The sequence below is a fragment of the Melozone crissalis genome, unplaced genomic scaffold (assembly GCF_028551555.1).
Source record: "Melozone crissalis strain CALT ecotype California unplaced genomic scaffold, PUWL_Pcris_2 ptg000018l_1, whole genome shotgun sequence".
NCBI classification, from domain to species: domain Eukaryota; kingdom Metazoa; phylum Chordata; class Aves; order Passeriformes; family Passerellidae; genus Melozone; species Melozone crissalis.
Genome location: NW_026535796.1, coordinates 41,697,439 through 41,717,762, shown reverse-complemented (window position 1 = coordinate 41,717,762; position 20,324 = coordinate 41,697,439). Strand labels below are relative to the sequence as shown.

The 20,324-nt window shown below is 40.1% G+C and overlaps 1 protein-coding gene across 2 annotated transcripts; it reads left to right on the top strand.

The window, feature by feature from the left end:
- The first annotated feature begins 4,950 nt into the window (after window positions 1–4,950).
- Window positions 4,951–20,104, top strand: DDX24 (DEAD-box helicase 24). Of its 2 annotated transcripts, none has more exons than XM_054275453.1 (9): window positions 4,951–5,085; window positions 5,552–6,303; window positions 9,302–9,679; window positions 11,324–11,477; window positions 11,839–12,354; window positions 14,432–14,507; window positions 14,849–15,037; window positions 17,384–17,513; window positions 18,968–20,104. In XM_054275453.1, the coding sequence occupies exons 2-9, from the start codon at window positions 5,571–5,573 to the stop codon at window positions 19,189–19,191; spliced, it is 2,400 nt and encodes a 799-aa protein (XP_054131428.1). In that variant the 5' UTR covers window positions 4,951–5,085; window positions 5,552–5,570; the 3' UTR covers window positions 19,192–20,104. The 2 variants fall into 2 exon arrangements, with proteins under 2 accessions (XP_054131428.1, XP_054131427.1); XM_054275452.1 differs by having other exon boundaries at window positions 17,384–17,517; window positions 18,972–20,104.
- The last annotated feature ends 220 nt before the right edge of the window (window positions 20,105–20,324 follow it).

Below are 20,324 nucleotides of genomic sequence, written 5' to 3'. Positions count from 1 at the left end.
AAAAAGATCTAAAAAATTAAATAGATTATTTTATGAGAACACAGAAAATATCCTTAAATTTATTTTTATGTAACATAAAAATCTGCAAGATCACAGTCATTGTGCTCACCCTTTCTCTGAAAACTAGGAATATGCTCCTACAGTGTCTAATCTGCTGCCCTCTGTCCAAAAGTAGTTAAAAGCACATGCAAAAAGATAGAATAACAACAGAGAAAACAGAAAGTGTTGTTTTTTCTTTAAATCTTCCAGCTATCTATATGAATTTTTTACTGGCAGTAGGACCTAATACCCAACTACTTTACAAAGTTTAAATTAATGATTTTCTATTGTAAAAACTGGCTCTGCTATATGCATAGGAGGAAGCTGATGAGTCCAGTTCCTTGCTATGACAACCATGAACACTGTCACACTCATGTCAAATATTATATTAAAACTAACAACTTTTTGTCTTCAAGTATTCTTTACTCATTAGTTGTCATAGAAACTTAAGATTTCCTACATAAAATTACTGTTGGTCAGTTTATCAAGTTTTTTCCTACATTAGTGTCCTTTCTGTTATTCTTCCTTTCCTGGTATGTAAAGACTGCAGTCATATCTGCTCTCATCCTGGATTTAATAAGCTAAACTCAGAATTTAGTTTTCAGTCCTAAAACAGGCTCTTCATTCTCCTGCCCACCCTAGCAGATCCCTTGGCATCTGCTGCAATTTGACTTCAACAGTCTTGAATTAAGGTGATCAGAATATAGTATTGAAAATAAAAAATATCTGGGAAATAATGCCTTTTGCAAAGAATGAATATCTCTACAAGAGTTAGTTTACCAAATATACTGCATTGGCAGCTCACAGTTAATCTTGTGGTCAATTACTACTGTCAACCACAGTAACCTAAAATTAATTAAGTCCCATCTTAATGATATACATTCTCAGGACTTACTTTAGCTGAATAGTGCTGTACTTTGGATAATACAATTCATCCAATTATACTGGTCCTCAAGGTCCTTTCAATCGGCCTTGATATCATAACTCCCCTCTGTATTAATAACTGTGTCATCAGCAAATTTAATACTGTATAACACTTATTCATTAAATAAGATTAGTCCACAAGATTTTAAGACACTCAAGCAAACTCCATATAGCTGATAGGTTAATCTGTCAATATACACACGAACGTGCTACCCCAAAGGAAACATACATTTCCCTTCCTCTTTAGCCAACTTCAAGGGGAATGAAGTTCTGTCCTATTCCTTTTTTCCCTAATAAAAATATTTTGAGGTTGTCCAAGATTACATGCACTTTATTTCTCTGCCCAGAAAACCAGTTACCCTCTTAAGGGACATGGCCTGATTTCCCATTTCCCCTTGGTTAACCAATATTGACTTTTATTTAATTTCCTGTTATCTTCATAACTTCCTTTAGTATTTTTCCCTTGAAGATACATTCAGAAGTATCTACTGCATCTGACTGCAATTGCAACCATTCCAAATGTTTCTCTCATATTATATGGAGTTGTCTTTGCTATTCTTCAATCACACAGAAAAATCTTCACCTTGATAAATCTGTACTTGAAGAAGTCTTTGCTACTAGAACTAGAGTTAAACATGCCAGTACTCTTAAATCTCATCCTTACCGATTATCTTGTTCTCCTGGCTTTATGAACACATTCTCTGAAGGAGAGCATAATGCTTGACAAAAGTAAGAAATGCATTTGTGAAGTTGGAAGAACAAACAGAGAAAAAGTAAAAAAAGGCAGCACAGGCAAAGGAATATATATTTTCAAATGAGGTTTAACAATAGAGAGCTATTTTTTCCATAGTGCTATGCCATAAGTTCTTGTCAGTCCTAGAACAGTATTCCAGAACTTCTGAGAATGACAACAAAGCCTTAAGCCCAAGAACCAAGGCTTTACCTTGCCTCTTCAGGACCAGGACAACAAGCCTCATCTGGCTGCATGACAGAAAAGAGAGAAGAGCAAATTTTACAGTCTGCAAGGCACAGGAGGCATCAGGTCCCCCACTGGCCAGCAGCTGCACGTCCTTCAAGTGCACAGAGCACTGTGAGTATTAATATAAATCACAGTACTGTGACATTCCTTTGGTAGCAGAAACAGCTATCAAAATCAGTAATTAAGCGCATACTGACATTCCTGCAAGAGACAAAAAAAAAAAAAAAAAAAAAAAGGGAGAGAAACCAAAGAATTTGATTACTAAGTGAAAGCCTACATCAGTTGCTGACATGCACATTCAACGGTTCCTGGTGCTGAATTCAGCTACACGAATCCCAAAATTAAAGGTACTGGTCAAAATATTCTCTGGCTTACACCTCCTTAGGAGAATTCTTCCATATTTTATAAAAAATCAATATATTAATTGAAAAAACATATAATATCTATTATGTAATACTGCACAGTAGGGACCAAACCACCATCCCTGGGCTACTATCTGCAGGAATGTAAATTTACAGCTGGGAAGAACAGGATCTGTTACCAGGTAAAGTTCTGTAATGAGGACATCAAACCCTTCAAGTTCTCTTGGACTCTCAGACATACTGGCTTAAATACCTTGGAAACTATTGATAAAATAACAAAATATACATGTGCTGACATGAGTTATGCAAACAAATGACTTATTAATACAGGTTATTATATTCAATTCACAATTTCCTGGTACTTAAAGAACTGTTGATCTAAAGAAGCCCTAGGGGGGTAAAGCAGACCTGTTTCATTTGCCATTTATAGTTTTACTAAGAACTCACTCTGCACTGTTGATAATGAAATTGTATTCACCAGGAATTTAACAGCTGACTCTCTGTTAGACACGAAGGTGAACTTCTCATTGACAAAGCCTTGTCACAACATACCAAAGCTGGACCTCTGTCAGGTCACAAAGGCTCAGAAAGATTAATGCTACAAAGGCTTAGCAAGATTATTGTTACTGTAATACTGAGCAAATGTTTCGTTCCCTTGGTTATCCCATTTCAAAGCAACTCAAATAACCAAACAGAGAAAGTGACCGTGTCTGTGCAGGCTGTTCTGAAGCTATTGCTCATTACAAACAAGCACATCCCTTCTTTCACATTGAGATTTAGGGCCTGCAATTCAGTCCCTCAGTCTAGAATACAGAGCTCAGTACTGACAAGAAGAAAATCAGCTCACATGAATTCTTACAGAAAAAAAATCAGAATACTCCTTTCTCCCATAAAAACATGTCCACAATTACACTGGAAAGCATAATTCAACATGATTTGGCAAATAATTTCCACGATAAATCTTTCTTTCAGGACAAAGCTGGAAACTCTACAACTACAAAAGGACATGTAATTATACCTAGGAATAACAGGTAAGAACTCTTCTGCCCAAGCTTTCTCATTATTTTTATTCAGTGCCAGTGTTAAGTCAACCACACCAAAATTTCAGAGTAATCTATTTCTTTTGCTTCAGCAAATTTACTTTTGCTAACAAGCAGTAAATAAGAAGAGAGAAAATTAAAAATATTGTAAAGAAGCTTTTTTGTCACTTGTTTTGAATCTAAACAACCTGTAAGGAAAGGTACTTTTAATGAAGGAATGCATGAAGAGTGCTGGGAGCCTTCCTTAAGGTTGGCATGAGGATCCAGTCCCAGTTCCTGTCAATGAGAGAGTCCTGTTGACCATCTCTGCCTCCACCTCAGCACTATATATAAGGTTTGATGGCTGTAAAAGGTGCCATATAAAACATGTAAACCATGCACACCAAGAAAGGGGAGTCTTCTGAAAAAACTGAATTCTCTAAGTGCCCCAGAGCTGAGCCTGGGGGGTTTTGCCCCATGCCAAAGTCACTGCCTCAGCTCACAGGGCAGCGATGTCTCCATCTCCACAAGCACATTGCTCTGGTATTTCTGCGTGGGAAGAACAGTATTTTACACATTTTTGGGGGGATTTCTAAGTTTCTGAGACATGTTTACTGTGCACATCACAAGACATATTTACAAGCAAATAAACTCAAGGGTGTGTACATATTTCTGTCCAGACAAGCCCAGGAAAAATTCTAACTGCCAAAAAATACACTTAATCCTGCTCTAATAATTAGATTATTAATAAACTACACTGATATATTTTACAAGAACTACATCATAAATTAATTACAGGGGAGTCCCTGCTCCCTGAACTCACTTCCTGACTGTCACTGATTTAAACTCATCTCATACAGAACATCAGGACCAAGCATCAAAAGCTCTTTATCCTTGCTCATGGAATATGAATTGGGAGAAACTCCTCATATTGTGTATTGATAAGTCATTAGTGATGACTACCTGGAACTGAAACTGTCATTGAAAACATTCAATATGCTTATTTCTGCCCCTGGCCTTCAAACATTAAAAAGAAAAAAAAAAAAAGGTAGAGAAAACAATCCTCTGTTTTGTCATCTTCTCACAGAACCAGGAAAGACCTGTAAATACCACGTAGAAGAAATAATTGTAACTGTTGTTGTAATTGCACTAGAACCTACTGTCCCAGCCTCTATCACCTCCAAAGCTCCTGGTTTTTAATTCACTCTCCCCGTGTCACAGCAAGACGCTGTTCTGAACATCAGCCAACCTCTTAGAAGAGACAAAACCCTTCCACTATAATTTATGCCGAGCTCTTCCTACGGCAGGACCCGGCTGCGAAGAGCACGGATCACACAAGAGGCACAAACACTCTTGCTGTGACCTCGGTAGCGTTCGCTCCTTCCCTATAGCTATTTACAACACGCAACTCTGCCCGTAGAAGGCATTAAAAACAGCGCCGCACGCACACCCGAGCAAGCGTGAGTAGCAAATGTCGGTGTTGCGGCAGTGTCGGTGATCCCGAGCAGCCTCGGGAGCGGATCCCGCCCGGGACTCCCGGGCCCCTCACGCCCCGCTCGGCACCGCACCCGGCCGGCGCCGCGCATTGACGTCACCCGGCGCGTGGCGTCACGCGGCAATGGCGGCGCCCAGGGGCGCACGCGGGGCGCAGCGGCGGTAGCGGAACGCCGGGGTTGGGCAGGGCCCGCTCTGTGTCCCTGTGTCCCTCTCCGTGTCCCTCCGTCCCTCTCCGTCCTTCTCTGTCCCGGGGCTCCTGAGCGCGGTAAGCGCTGGGCGGGACGGGGGGAGCAGGCTCCCGGAGCTCCCGCGTGTGGCGGCCAAGGCCGTGCTGGGCCCCGCCGCGGCTCCGGGGCTTCCCGGGGCGGGCAGGGCTGAGAGCGCAGCATGGCCCGCTGAGGGGATTTATCCAGCGGTCCTGCTTTTACCTCCGGAGCAGTTCCAGGAGGGACGCAGTAGGCCTGGCCTGCCGGTTGTATTTAGTAATGCTATAGTTAAAGTTATATTTTAGATATATATATATATTTAGATAGATAGATAGATAGATAGATAGATGTTTAGAGATAGATAGATATATATATATCTGTATAGATTAGCTCGAAGTTATATATAAGTTATGTTATTGATATATCTAAAAAAGAAGTAATATAATTATTCCATGGATTCCCGTTTGCTTGAATATCAACGTGGTCTCCATTCTTTGTATTTGAAGGCTTTTTTTTCTCCCTCAGTTTCTTTTTTAGGTAAAAAATGAAGGCCAGAAAAGGAGGGAGATTCAGATCTCCCTTTAAATTGAAGCGAAAAGGCATTGAAGTGGTAGGAGAATGGAAAACTGTGCCAATCGACCCCAATCTGTTTGCTGAGGAGGAGTTTCGAGATATAGTGTGCCTGGAGGAACTCACAGAGTACAAGCTAGTCAGTTCTTCCAAAATAGGGAAAGTAAAAGAGAAGAAGAGAAAGGCTGAGAGTGCTTCTGAAGAAGGCAATGAGGAGGTGGAAGAACCTGTTGCTCCTCCAAAAAAGAAAAAGAAAAACAAAGATTTGAGGAACCAAACAGATAAAGGCAATATTCCTAATGCAGCAGAAATTGATGTGCTGGTTGATAAAGAGGCAAAGTGTAATGAAATAATTGAAGAAGAAGCTAATAGTGAGGACCACGGACATGTGACTGAGAGCATGTCAAGCAGAAGAGACACTCCAAAGAAGAAGAAAAAGAAGGTGCCTAAAAACAAAGATGTTCAAGCACAGGAAGCCCTTCCATCAGTAGCTACTTCTAAAAAAGTCAAAAACTGGACAGCAGAAGTTTTATCTGCCTCAGCTGATCAAAAAGCTGATGTGTCTGCATGGAAAGACCTGTTTGTACCCGAGCCAGTGCTGCAGGCCTTGAGCTCCCTGGGGTTTAGTGCTCCAACTCCTATCCAAGCCTTAGCCTTGCCTTCTGCCATCCGGGATAATATGGACGTTCTTGGTGCTGCAGAAACAGGTACAAGTCTGTTCAGCTGATCCTGTGTGCTGGGAGCATCCCTTTCCCACCTTAAAATGTAGCTGCAAGGTTTTATGTGCAGAAGAAGCAGCTTTTCTGTATTATAGAAGAGCTTTTGTCTTTTGCATATCCAGAGTATTAGTAGAGTTTTAAAACTTTGAAACTTACATGTTTGTAAGCATGGGAACTTAAATGCTTGTAAACTTACATGTTGAAATTTACATGTTTGTAAACATGGGAACTCCTATCTCTACAAAGCATGCAAAAGCTTTGAAGCCTCACTGAGTTTCTGTGCTTTTGGCAGAAGTGTCTTTTCCTGTTTCTCAAACTGTTTCCTGTTTAGGGAATGGTAAGGTGATACTCTGCAAAAGGCAGAATTAACAAGCAAACAGGGTCATTTCTGCAGCAGCCAAACATGTGCTCCCAGGCTCCTGTGGAGATAATTCTTTCTAGAGTGGAGCAGTGAATAAACCCTGGGCACAGTGTTAATATCTGTGAATATGACTCAGGTCCTACTCAGAGCAAAACGGGCCCACCCTGTGCTCTGTCCCCCAGCTTTGCCTTTTTGTTGTCACCAGCCCTTCTCCCTGCTTAAAGTGAGTTATTGCATCAATGATTTGAGAGGTAGATTCACATCCATCTTGTGCTCAGCTCATGCTTTGAGAATTGCTAGCCTTCATGAAATTTTTTACAGCTTCTTGTTTACTTAATGCTATGAAGTCTCAGAACGTTGTGTTCCCTCAAACTTTGCAGTTCATACCTTTGAAGTTTTGTCTTTAGCAACATTTTTTCCCTACAACACCTAGAGGTAGGAAGCACAATTGGAAGCTGCCTTGGTTTAAAAGCTTCCTTTAGACTGTCTTCATTTGTTCCAGTTGCTTTATCTCACTGCTTCTCTGTAAAGTCATTTACTGCTCTCCAGCAAGAAGGTATAGTAACTAATAAGATATGCAGTCATTTGCATTTTTATTTTAATTAGAAGCTGTGTTGATGCTATTAGCTTTAGTAAGATTAGAAAGCCCTGCAGGGAGTGTTTTTAAAAATGGAACTGAAAATTTAAATGGTGTTTTTGTACTGCAAAAAAATGACATTGGCAGTGCTGGTAAGCAAATTCCTCTCTAGCTGCAGAATGGAATGCATGGTTGTTGGCAGGCTGTGTTGTTGCTTTATAATTTTGCATAACCCTGAGGTAGTAGGAATGTGTTTTGCTCATTTATTCTTTCATGAGTGAAATCCAGATTCTCCCCAGAGAGTCCATGGGATCAAGATGTTCCTGTAGAAACTTGGGAGATCTGGACAACTGCCTGTCAGGAGGTGCTGCAGTTGGGAGAGGTTGAAACTCTCTAGTTCTTTTCTTCTGCATCCTGCAGCACCTCTTTACATTGGGCCTGAGGGAGGAATATGCAGAGTTAAAGAACTAAATAACTAATCTTTTCTAGTAGCAATATTGGGAAGACTGGGAAAATTTTGATATGGCAGTAGATCCAAGTGCAGATCAGACAAAGGGAATGTCAAGGCTTGGTTTTGCACTGGGTCTAACCCTTGCTGTTCATTACTGTGTAGAACCAGTGAAGTTTCTGGTTAAGGAGCCAAATCTATGCGAAATTGTACAATATGAAACTGCTTAAAAGAGCACGAATTGGCTTGAACTGTAGTACCAATATATTCCTTCCTCCTAGTTTTGCATGCCTGTCTGTGTCTGTGGTTTGTGTGTTATAAGGATAACATGTCCTGTGAGGTGATAATTTGTTTAATTTCTGGGTGAATCTAGTGCCTGTAGAATAGTCCTGATTATCACAGCCATAATCTGTCTGGGTGCAGTACTGACATTGGCAACAGCAAACTGCATTACATTTAATTCAAAATCAGCAGTGCTCTTCACCTTAAAAACAGATATTCTATATTACCAGACCCCTATTGTATAAGTGGTCTAAATACAGGTTATAAACATTTTCCACTTCAAGTGCAGGCAGAAGTCATAAAATATCTCCCAGCCATGCAGAAAGGTGAGTAAGTGGATACCAGACTTTGCAGCAACACTGGTCAGGATGATGACACTGGGCTTATCTGTATTAACTCATATTAAGGTTCTCCCCTTAAATAGGCAAAATTCTGTGTTGCTGAATTGGCAAACCTTTACAGCTTTTTGATATGGAAAGAATTGAGATGAGATTTCCAGAGGACTGCTTTCCAGCAGTGGCCTATTACAGGCATGGTGTAATAGTGTCTTGTACTCTGGATGCTGCTTTCATGATTAGTGAACTGCTACATCTGAAAAGCTTAACTGGGGTGGATGTGCTACCAGGCTTTTCCTGATGTCTTTGTTACTGACAGATAGTTCAGAAGGGAATATTTGGCAGGGATGTAACTTGCAGTTAGTACAGTGAACTCTTGCAATTAAACTTGCTTTTTACATGCCCTGTCTCCCCAAAGTGGATTCTCTCTTTTAAATTGGATGTATGTGTTCTGATTATAAAAATGTGACTCAGTGCTAGATCAGGAGATTAAACAGTGGAGTGTTTAAAAATACACTATCTTAGAAAGTTGTAAATACAGGACTATACATTGAAGATGGAAGCTAATCCTTCAAGTGCATTCCAGTTTGTCCTTGGCCTCATTTGCTATTCCTTTATTTGGAGAATGTTGATTAGAACTTTCAATTAGGGCATGGTATTCTCCTTATGGGCATGCAGTTCTTTAAAAATATCTTGACTGCAACTGCAGCTTTTTAAAAACACTTTTGGAACAAATAAATATGCCTGACCTGCTAGAGATTGGAAAAATACCTGTTCTCCGGGACAGGGGAATGGAGATGTATAAAGGGAACAGGAGAAAAGATGCTACTGCTGCAAGTTTATGGTCTTCTAAAGATCATGAGTTTGCATCTGTTACAATGCTGTGTTTTAAGAACAGTGTGTGATTGGCTGTTGCTTTTCTCATCTTTTCAAATAAATGACTTGTCAGTCTGTGTTATTTTTCTTGTTTGTTTTTTTTTTAGGAAGTGGCAAAACGCTTGCATTTGCAATTCCGATGATTCACTCTGTGCTGCAGTGGCAAAAATCAAATAACTCAACAACCAGAAATGACAGTGTTTCTAAAGAGTCCCATCAGCATCATGATGAACCAAGATGGGAAAATGAGGATGAAGCAGAAAAACGAACCCATCAGCAGGCTGAAGATAGCGGAGATGAAGATGATGCATCTTTCACAACAGGCTGTGTGAAGGTGCTGGAAAATGTTGAATTTGATTCCAATGACGAGACACTCACTGTTGGCTCCAATAAAAACAGACCTCTTTTAGGTCTGGTCCTTACTCCTACAAGAGAATTAGCTGTACAAGTAAAGCACCACATTGATGCAGTTGCAAAGTTTACAGGTATGTAAATCCCACAGGCCATGTTCCACAGCCAGAGTAGACTATGTTTGGATCTTGGCAATGGTGTTGAGCCAGAATGTGTGCTGCACTTCCTTCCATAAAATTAGTATAACTTTTGAGGGGTTAGAGTTTTTACCACTGATGTGTGAGAAATGCATGGAGATTCTTCAGTGAGATGCACATGGAGGTAAGCAGTTAATGTGAGCTGTTTTGCTTTAAAATGTGTCTTCCTTCAAAGAGGTATTGATTCATGCTCTCACAACACAGAATCAGTAATAGACACCTGGCAACAGCTAACCTTGTTCTAGTTTTGGGTAATGTAGGCTCTATATAATTAATAATTTCATTATATATAAAATTTTATTTATATATATATTAATAATTTCATTTTTAACAAGTATATCAATCTTTGTACATACTGTATATGTATAACGTTTTTCTGTCTAGTAAAAAAAAAAGTTATGGCCATAAATATTTAGGGTAGATAGTATTGCTGGATTGTCTGGCTTATCTCCTGCAGCAATCAAGCCACAGAAGTGTTACTAAATAACGTGCCTGACAAAAGCAGTTCTCCCCTCTTCCTTTCCTTTCCAAACCAGAAGTCAGTACATCTGGTAAGTGAATGAGTGAGGACATGTTGAAGACAGTGAGTTTTTCCCAATTCTCTCCACTTCTCCAGTACCAGTAATTGTTTGTTTATTAAAGAGGTTATGTAGTGCAACACAACACACTAGTTTTAAGCCCATCTTTCTTTGGTGTCTGTATGTCCTACTGGGCTCCTCAGTCTGCATCTGATTACAAGGCTTATTTTAACTGCTAGGCTGAAATAATCAACTTATGTCATACAGTTCTGATAGGAGCAGTGCTATCTATGTATAAAAATCTGCTGCCCAAGTGATAATATAGTTGCTGCAGCAGGAGAGGCAATATTTTGATCTGGACTTTTTATGGCCTCAAACTCACTTGGGGGAAAAAACCTGCTGTAGTGTTTCACAACTAGTCTCCAGAAGAGAGATCAGTGGAAGCTGGGATGTTGTAAGGGTCTTGCACAGTGGCATTGGGTTTATCGGGGGCCAGTGTGTTCTTTGAAGAAATAGAGTGAAATAAGCCATGTGTGGAGTCTGCTTCCAAAGATAAACTCCTTTTAGTGCCTCTGCAATCTACTTAAAGCTAACGAGGTCTGTGCTACTGTGCAAGAATCAGTAATCAGGTGGAAGCATACTTGGGAGGATTATTCCATAGCAAATGAGCAGCTATTTAGCAAGACAAGCATTTCTCAGTCTTATTCTTGCAAGGAGCTTCTGCTTATTCTTAACAGGAATATGTTTGTCCATGCAAATATAAGGGAGAACATACGAGACTCTGAAATTTGTGTAAACAAAACTAACAGCGATGGATGTGATTTTCATGCTTTGAAAGACCGGTGCACTAATTCCTGGCATCTAACTATAATGAGAATCCTTCTGTAAAATTGAGTGCATTTCTGTATGCTCAGTGTTACATAAAACCCCTGAAGTTTCCTGGCCAAAATGCTTGCTGAAAGTTGCAATGTAGACTGTTTAAAACACTTCATGAAGCAGACATATATATAAAAACATTCACTGGTAAATGAGTGAAATAAAATCTGTTATTTATATGTTCTAGGCATTAAGACTGCAATCCTAGTAGGAGGCATGGCTGCACAGAAGCAAGAACGTGTGCTGAATCGAAAGCCAGAAATTGTAATTGCAACCCCAGGCCGGCTGTGGGAGTTGGTTAAAGAGAGACACCCTCATCTTTCAAATCTTCGTCAGCTCAGGTAAAGGGGCCTTTTCAGATAAGTGCTGGATACTGAATGGATAGCCCTGCATACTGGTTAGGTTTACTAACATTAAATAATTTAGACTACACAGGGCCACCTATTTCTGTGTCAGTGTTTTATTGAAATGCACATTGGTTATTTTGATGGAGGGATATGTCAGTTAAAGACAGTAGTAAAAACCTGATTTTTCAAAAAAATGCAGAAGACTACTGTAGCTGCTCCAGCATACCTGGTGTTCCTTTTGGTTTTATATGCATAACATCCTTTATGTGTTTAGCAGGAAAAGTTGTTCTTAGCTGTATCAGGTTTGTATTTAGCTGCACAAGTGTATTTTTACTGTGTGTTTTCTACTTGACAGGTGCCTTGTGATTGATGAAGCAGACCGAATGGTTGAGAAAGGTCACTTCTTGGAGCTGTCTCAGTTGCTGGAAATCTTAAATGATTCACAGTATAACCCTCGACGACAGACTTTTGTTTTTTCTGCCACTTTGACTTTAGTCCATCAGACTCCTGCAAGAGTTTTACAAAAAAAGAATGCTAAAAAGATGGACAAGAAGACCAAACTAGAATTGTTAATGGAAAAAGTAGGAATAAAGGGCAAACCCAAAGTAATAGACTTAACAAGGAAAGAGGCTACTGTTGAGACACTGACAGAAACCAGAATCCACTGTAACACAAATGAGAAGGACTATTATCTCTATTACTTTCTTCTCCAGTATCCAGGAAGAACCATGGTCTTTGCAAACAGCATAGACTGTGTAAAACGCCTCAGTTCTCTCCTCACAATCCTAAATTGTGATCCTCTTCCTTTGCACGCCAACATGCACCAAAAGCAAAGGCTGAAAAACCTGGAAAGATTTGCTGAGCGAGAGAGGTGAGTTGGTTTTAACTTCCTAGTAGAGAAAAAAAGAAACTGCATGAAGGGTGGTGGTGAGGGGGAACAACTGTTAGAGTAGGAGCAGGTTGTTGAAGTTTGCTGAGGATGGGAGTCCCCTGGTCATGAGCCCAAGATATTAATGATTAAGGATGAGGTTTCATAATCAAGCAGATGAACTGCAAGTTCAGTGGAAGGCCATCAAGATATTCAAGAAGCACTGGCTCTACAAGAGAAGAGGCTGAAGGGACTGAGTGATTGTATTACCTAGGAAAAGTATTTTGTGGGGAGCTAGTGGCAGCCCTCTGGCACCATAAAAGAAGGTTATCCAGAAGATGGAGCCAGGCTTTTCAGAGTAGTGCTTGATGGGTGGATGAGGGGTAATGGGTGCAAGTTGAAATAAGAGATTCAGGCTGGATATGAGAGAGCTTTTTCTCTGTGAGGACAGTTGAGCATAGGAACAGGCTACTTGTCTTGGACTTTTTTGAGGCTCAGTTGGATAAAAGCCCTGAGCAAACTGGTCCAGTCTTGCAGCTCATCCTGCTTTGAAGAGGAGATTTTTGTAGAGATCTCCTGAGAGAAGATAGAGAGCCTGTGGTCCAGGGGCTTTTTGCTGCTGAAGGAGCTGTCACTCCCCTTGTTTTCAGACATTTTTTTAGAACTGTCCTGCACAGCTCTGCCCAGATCTGTGCTCTGCAGCTCATTTGATCCTCTGTAAGTTACTGTATTCCCCTAAACCATCAGAAAATTAACCACTTATTACTCATTTGCAGGTTTAATTATATAAATCAGTATCCTGAGGGTTGAAGTATCTTTGAGCAATGCAGAAGAAAGGGCAGTTGTGCCTTTCAGCAGTAGTGGGCAACCAGGGTTTACCCAAGCAGACCCATCCTGCCATTTTAGAAACATTGTTTTGGATTGTCTTTGACATGGCCTTTGGGAGATTTTTGTGTCATTGCTTCCATAGTGCAGAAGGCTCACAGTTGAGTCCTGCTGTGAACTGCTGCGTGCTATCTGGGAGTTTGTACCTTGTTAATACACCCAGGCATGGAGAACAAAGGTTGAATTGCTGTGGTGGAGCTGCAGCATCCCTTGGCAAATGTATTGATAGCATTTGCATAGGTCAGGTGAAGTGTTTTTAGAGACTGTAGATTTTCAAGGCAGGAAAAAAATTTATGAGACCATTTCTCATGGCCTTCTGCAGATTGCAAGCTGTAGAATTTTCTGTTGTTATTTCTGCTTTGAACCTTGTAGCAATAGAGTATGCAGTCAGATGCCATAAAATCTTAACAAATTTCCGTTACCTGAAAGTTATTCATTTCAGTTGCTGGGAGATGTTTTTAAAACAAACTGTTCCATATCCTGGGGATACTTCTGTCTGTCTAGAGACTGCTTATATAAAAGAACAACTTTTTTGAGTAGTTCATTTTGTCTAACAATAAAGAGAAATAGTAATTGTTAGAACAGAACTCCCCCCTTTATTTCTAGGTTTGAAATTACTGAGAATGTATTTGAGTGTAGGTTGGTAGAAGATACTTCATCCCCAAAAAACTGTTATTTAAATAGATAATGTTAATAATGTGATTTTTCTCAACTGGTGAAACTTTGAATAACATGTACTGCCAGAGGATCAACTGTGTTGTTGATGGTGGGGTTGTAGCAAGCTAAAGAAATTCTTTAGAACCCAGACACTGAGAAGTGTAATGCAGGGGCACATATCCCCCCTTCCTCATTGAATAGCAATTTTTTCTAGCATTCTTGTGAACTGAGAGAGAAGAAAAACATAGGAAAACAGGATCCAGCAAGGTAGTGCATTTACTTATTGGAAACAGAATAGATCTGCTGAACACTTGCATTTTAAATTTTACTTTAAGAATTATTGTTTCAAGACCACCCTTGAGGTAAATTGGGTGTCGTTTCTGTAAGGCCAAACAGAATGCATATGTCTTACAGATAATACAGTATAAACCTGTTTCTTAAACTGCTGTGGTAGAATTCTTGATTGCTGTATTTTATGTTCCTTGGCAAATTTTTTGCTCTTCAACTTTACATTAATTAAATTTTGTCACCTTCTCAGCTGTGTGCTACTGACAACAGATGTTGCAGCTCGTGGTCTTGATATTCCTAATGTCCAGCATGTCATCCACTACCAGGTTAAGCATTTTTAATGTTTTTCTTTTTACTATTTTGGTTTGATGTAAGTTTTTGCTGATTCAAATCCTGAGCACTGTAAAGCTGTAATTCTTGGTCCCATATATAGTATAGTCCCAAGTATACAGATTAAATCATTTAACTGTCCTTAATGCTTTGTACTTAAAGATCTCATTTCTGCAGTGACTGTAGGTAGCACTTTATGAATGTGTGATTATGTATCAGAAATGACATAATAGATACGATCCCCCTTGCTTTTTGCTTACCTTTGGTATCCAAAGGTGTCAAATTACTCAGCCTTATAACTCTTGGGTTAAAAGTTGGGTTCTCTGTGTTCGCACAGGTGCCTCGCACCTCGGAGCTCTACGTGCACCGCAGCGGCCGCACGGCCCGAGCCGCCCACGAGGGCCTCAGCCTGCTGCTCATTGGCCCTGAGGACCTGATCAACTTCCGGAAAATCTATAAAACACTGGAGAAGAGTGAAGAGCTGCCATTCTTCCCAGTTGATGCCAAGTGCATGACTTCTATTAAGGTAAAGAAATAACAGTTCTTTTGCAGCCTGAGTAGTTGCTTCCTTGTTTATATTATTGATATGGTATTGCCTGTCACGTTGTTTCCAGGTTTCAGGTGAAATTTACTCTTGAGGATCTGGATTAGAAAATTAAGTTAATTGCACTTTATATTTTTTCTAGCAATATCTATGATTTCTCATCAATAACTGGCCCAAGAAAGTTGTTCAAACATCAACATCACTTATGTTTTTCCAGAAACAGTATAGGGAAGTGGATATGTTTTGTGGCTGTGGAGCTGGGATGTCTCTGCTAAGTACATTGTTTAAATCCTCTTATGTTAGGAACAGACTAGAGAACAGTAGCAGGTTCACGGATATTTAGTGGTCTTCACCTGCCTCTTCCCATCTGAAGTTGTGAGTTGTCTGCTTTTCTAAAAGTTTTTGTACTGTGAGGCCACAGCTGCCACTGAACCCTGTCAAACTGTGTTTCCCTTTCCTAGGTTATTACCCATTTTAAAGAGGATTCAGTCACTAACTCACAAGATAGACAATGGTTAGAATTTACAAAACAGTGTGTTTAAGAAAGCATCTAGTCACTGCAGATTTTCTACTTCTTTAATAAGAGACTATTTCATGTCTCAGCATTCTCTTAGCAGTTTGGATGGTCAGTCATAGACAAATGGGACATATTTAAATACTAGATTTTAAAGGAATCCAGCTGGGGTAGAAATGTCTGAATGTTGCACAGTCATTGAGAACAGGGAAGAGTGCAAGCAGTCAGATAATGCAGCAGGTGTCTTCCTCATGGTATTTTAATTCAGGCTTACCTCCTTGGATTGGACTGAGCCCAGGGTCTACCCCAGTGGCAACAGCAGTATCCTCACCTTGGGAATAATGACAGGAAATTTCAAAACTCAGGCTTATTGCAGAAAGGGTATTTCTTTTAGGAAATGCAGGTTTCTGAAAGAGGAAAGAAAATCAAATAAATGCTTCCACTGATTCATTTTTTCTCCTCTTGGTAGTAATGAAGAGAATCTGATTCCTACCCCTATCTCCCCCATTGTCCCTTCCACCCACTAAATGTTACTAGTTACTGAGAGAAAACTTTATTTTGAAGAGTGTTGCTTCAGAGGTTCCTTCTATGTTTCTTGATGAGTAGTTGTTGGCTCTTATCATGCTCTGTCAATTAATGGGCAAATAAATGTTATTTCTACACTTTCTTCTTCCTGTCACCATCTCTATCTGTAATAGTGCTTCTCTCCCCAGAAGAGATCTCTGTAATTGTAGTTTCTGGACTCCAGCCTCATAAGCCCTTGCAACAGTCCTGTCTTGTTTATGTTTTTGTCCTGGGTTTAACCACAAAGTCATTGTAGTTGGGACTAAAAGTGTTGCTGGTTCTTTGTCTGTCCCATTGGCACACTCCTCTCCTTTTATATGGCTTCATTCAAGTGCAGGAAAAGTCTGAAGGGGAGGAAAAGAATTGTTGAACCAGGAGAGATTTGAAGAGGACTTAAATTTTACAGAGATGGAAAAGGTTACTTTAAATTTCTTGTAATGATCTAACAAGAGACTGACTCAGTAGTCCACTGTGAGTGTTAATTCTCCATCTCTCTGCAGTAATTACCCTGGCAGTCCTGGCTGCTGTTGTTACTGTGCAGCACCTGACTATTCTGATTCCTGCATGGTCTTGCTTTTTGCAACTTCAGGCACATTCCAAAGACCAGAACTTGCTTCTAGTTGGTTCATAATTGGTGTTAGTGCAGATTTTCTTTCCACAGAGAATTAGTTATTTGTTTGGCCCAGCTGGAAGCCTGCAGGTCAGGTTAAGTTTGCTGGACATCTTTGTTCCACCTGAGTGCAGCTGGGAAGAAGGACAGGACATTCTGTCCTGTGCCTAAACAAGATCCAGGTGCATTCCTGAAAATATGATGTGTTCCTTCCATATGGCCTGCAGGAGTTTACTTTCTTCAGAGTGGAATGAAAGTACTGGCTGCTCCTTACTGCTGAGACTAATAACTCTGAGATCAAGCTGTACTATATAAGCATGTAACTTGGAAATGATTGGTGTCTGAATCGTGGTTTGTTCTTGATGTCTCTCAAGTGTTTATAATGATTCATTCATAGAAAGTTGAGTTAACATTCAGGTATGTTTAGTAGTTGAGATGTTTAAGAAGTCAGATTCTGTCATGGATCTAAGGAAGGAAAACAATAGTGAATGATGGTGTGTTTATTAGGTGGGACATGAGTAGGGAACAAAAGTGTCTCTGCACCCCAGATGCATTGCAGTGCATGCTCTCAAACACTTACTCTGCTGAAGTACCCCACATTTAAACCTGATCATTATGTCTAAATGTACTTTCATTGCAGGAACGGATGAACTTGGCAAGGCAGATTGAGAAGGCAGAATTTTTCAACAGTCGGGCAAAGCAACACAACTCCTGGCTCCAGCAAGCTGCAGAGGCTCTTGAGATGGATCTTGATGATGACATGTTGATGGGCAAGTAGAAATGTTTTTCCATGGATATGCTCAGTAGGGCCCATAGTGTTGGTGTCCAGAAGAAGCCTCACCATGGCAGAGAAGCTCCAAAAGCTGCAGGGCAGGAGTTGGGGGGAATGAAAGGAGTGTTGTTGGTGCGTGGTGTTAGTGCTGTTTTCAGGATGGTTGTGCAGCTGGAGCTGAGGAAGCGAGGTGTGACTGTTCTGGCAAGTTGCAGACAAGTCTGCATGTTGTAGGACCAGAATTGGTGAGCTTCTGGCAAACATTTCAGAGTGATCTAAGCAGCCCAGTATGTCCTGATTTGAGTCTTGTCCCCTCTTGTCATAGAAAAGGCTATTTCCACACTTCTGCTTCTCTCTCCCACTCTCTTGTAGTCAGGCATCAGGACAGGAGCCTGACAGCTCTGTGTGGGAGCAAGCAGGAAGTGCTAGGGAACACCAAATATTATGTGAGCCTTAAGTAGGTTGAGCTGTGTGGGCTGAATGGCCGATGCATGTATTGAAGTTGATGAGGTTTTTGGTGGTTTGTTAGAAGTAAATAATTTCTTACATTTTTAAAATTCAGTATTTTTCAGGCTGCAGCTGAGAGAATTTGTAGGGTTGTACAACTGCAAGTGGCTATTTGTTCATTGCCATGAAATTTTGCAAAGCTTAGATGCCCCATTGTGTGTTCTTATTTCAGGAGCTGTAGGTATGATTTCCTACCAGTTCTTTGAAGGCAGGCTGAATAGAGTTACTGCAGAGGTCACTTCAGATTAGTCTGGCTCTAACCTGTTAGCTGCTAAGATGCCAATGCCTTTATTTTGAAACATGTTTAGATTAATGTCCTTATTCATGCCTGGACTAGCTGCTTCTCAACCACTTTGTAAGCAAACACTAACCATCTCTGTCTGCATTGTTCAGGAGTGCTTTCAGATAATTAGCACTCTGCTGTCTTGTTTTGACATAATCTGAGTATGCTGTGTTTTGGAATGAGTTTCCAAATAGCACATCCAGTCCAAGTAAGTTGTAACTCTCAAGTGAAACACTTTGTAATTGCGTCCCAGAAACTTGCCAAGTTTATGCTTTAAAGTGTACTCAGTTTCTAATTCTTGTGTGGCTTGTTGGAGCCCAATTAAACTCCCAGTCATTCGTACCCTTAGTGAAGTGCCTCTTACACAGTTACAAAAGATTCAGTAATGTGTTTTCAATTTTACCTTACAGCAAGCTTGATTTCAATTTTCTTCTCAGTTCAGGCCTTAACTATGGTTACTCAGTAGTCAGGATTCTTCTTGACCTCATTATCTTGTGAACAGCCTGGGTGATCTGAAGGTGTCACAGATGACTGGGAGTTGAGTGACCTTGTTAGAGAGGGAAAGCTGGGGTCAGCATCTGCCCTTATCAGGTCTTAAAAACACCTGTAATGCAAGTTTTTTTCTTGTTGTAACATTCTGTATCTTTGATTTCTGCCCCAAGGAAGAAAAGCTAGTGAGCAAGAAGAAAGCCAGAAGCAAAAGATGCTGAAGGGGATGAAAAAACAACTGAAACATATGTTGTCCCAGCCACTGTTTAAAGTCCTTATGAAAACCAAGTACCCAACACAGTCCGGAAAACTACTCTTGCCTCAGACATCAGAGAGCATTTCAGCTCTAGGTGCCATGTCCAAAAAGCAAGCCAAGAAGAAGAAATCAATAAAATAAAATTATATAACAGCAAGATCATTCAGTGTGACAGAAGCAAGGACTATCCTCAATCAAGGCTGTCAGTGCTTGTGGAGGATCCCAGCTAGAAGACATTGTGTAAGGATGTTGCCTGTATATTGGTTGTGCAGGCACAAAACAAAATGCTGATTTAAAGGGCTTAATTAACATCTGGTTAGTTACTGTTGAATCTTTTCTTGGATCTTGGTTTTTTTATGTTCTTATTTTTTTTCACAAATCTCTATATTAATAGAAGTTAATTAGTTTTCACATCGTTTTGATAATTACTCCACTTTGTGAGATGGGTAAGAGTTACTGAGTGGAATTCACTGTGGGCATACTCTAATGGTAAAACTTGATTTGAATTTTAATGTTTTTGAAGGACAGGGGAAGGTCAGCTATATACAGTGCAAGTACAGACTGAGCTGATGGTAGTGGGAGGTTTGGCTTTTACTGCCTCCAGCTCAGTATGGAAGGCAGAAAATACAGATTATGTTACCAGTAAGTCTACAGTTCTGGTTATGGAAATGTCCCCGTTTTCTTTCTCCTCTGATAATATTTCTGTTCTGTTCTCCACCAGGTTTAATTCTCTTAGTCCTGTGTTAATGCATTTGAATGTGCAAAAAAAGTTAGGGTGGCAATGAGTCAGGACTGACTTTAGGAGATGTGTAAATTTCTGAGAAGTGTTGCTACTCAGTGTTTTCGTGATTAATATTTGAAGTTAAGCCTGTATTTGAAAACATGTTAGAACCATGATCTTCACTGTAATAGAAGATGTTTTGAAATGTGGCTTTTGAAGATTGCTTCATGATAATTGTGCTTTTAAATAATTCTAACCTGATCTAAGCAAATATTTTTTAAACTGTTTTTTAAAATATGTCAGAAAAAGATATTTTGAATTTTTTTTTAATTATATCTGCCATAAACTTCAAAGCCTGTGTCTGTTTTCAGTTACTTGAAATTTCTAAATCCATCATAGCTGATGCTGTTTACACTTAGCAGGCAAGGAGAGGGGAAAAGTACTCAAAAGATAAGACAGTGGAATCTGTATTGGTGGGAGGACAGGTAACCTTCATCTGCTGGCTCTGGGTGAGGCTTAGTTTCTGTGTCTTAAACAGAGTGGAATGAACCAG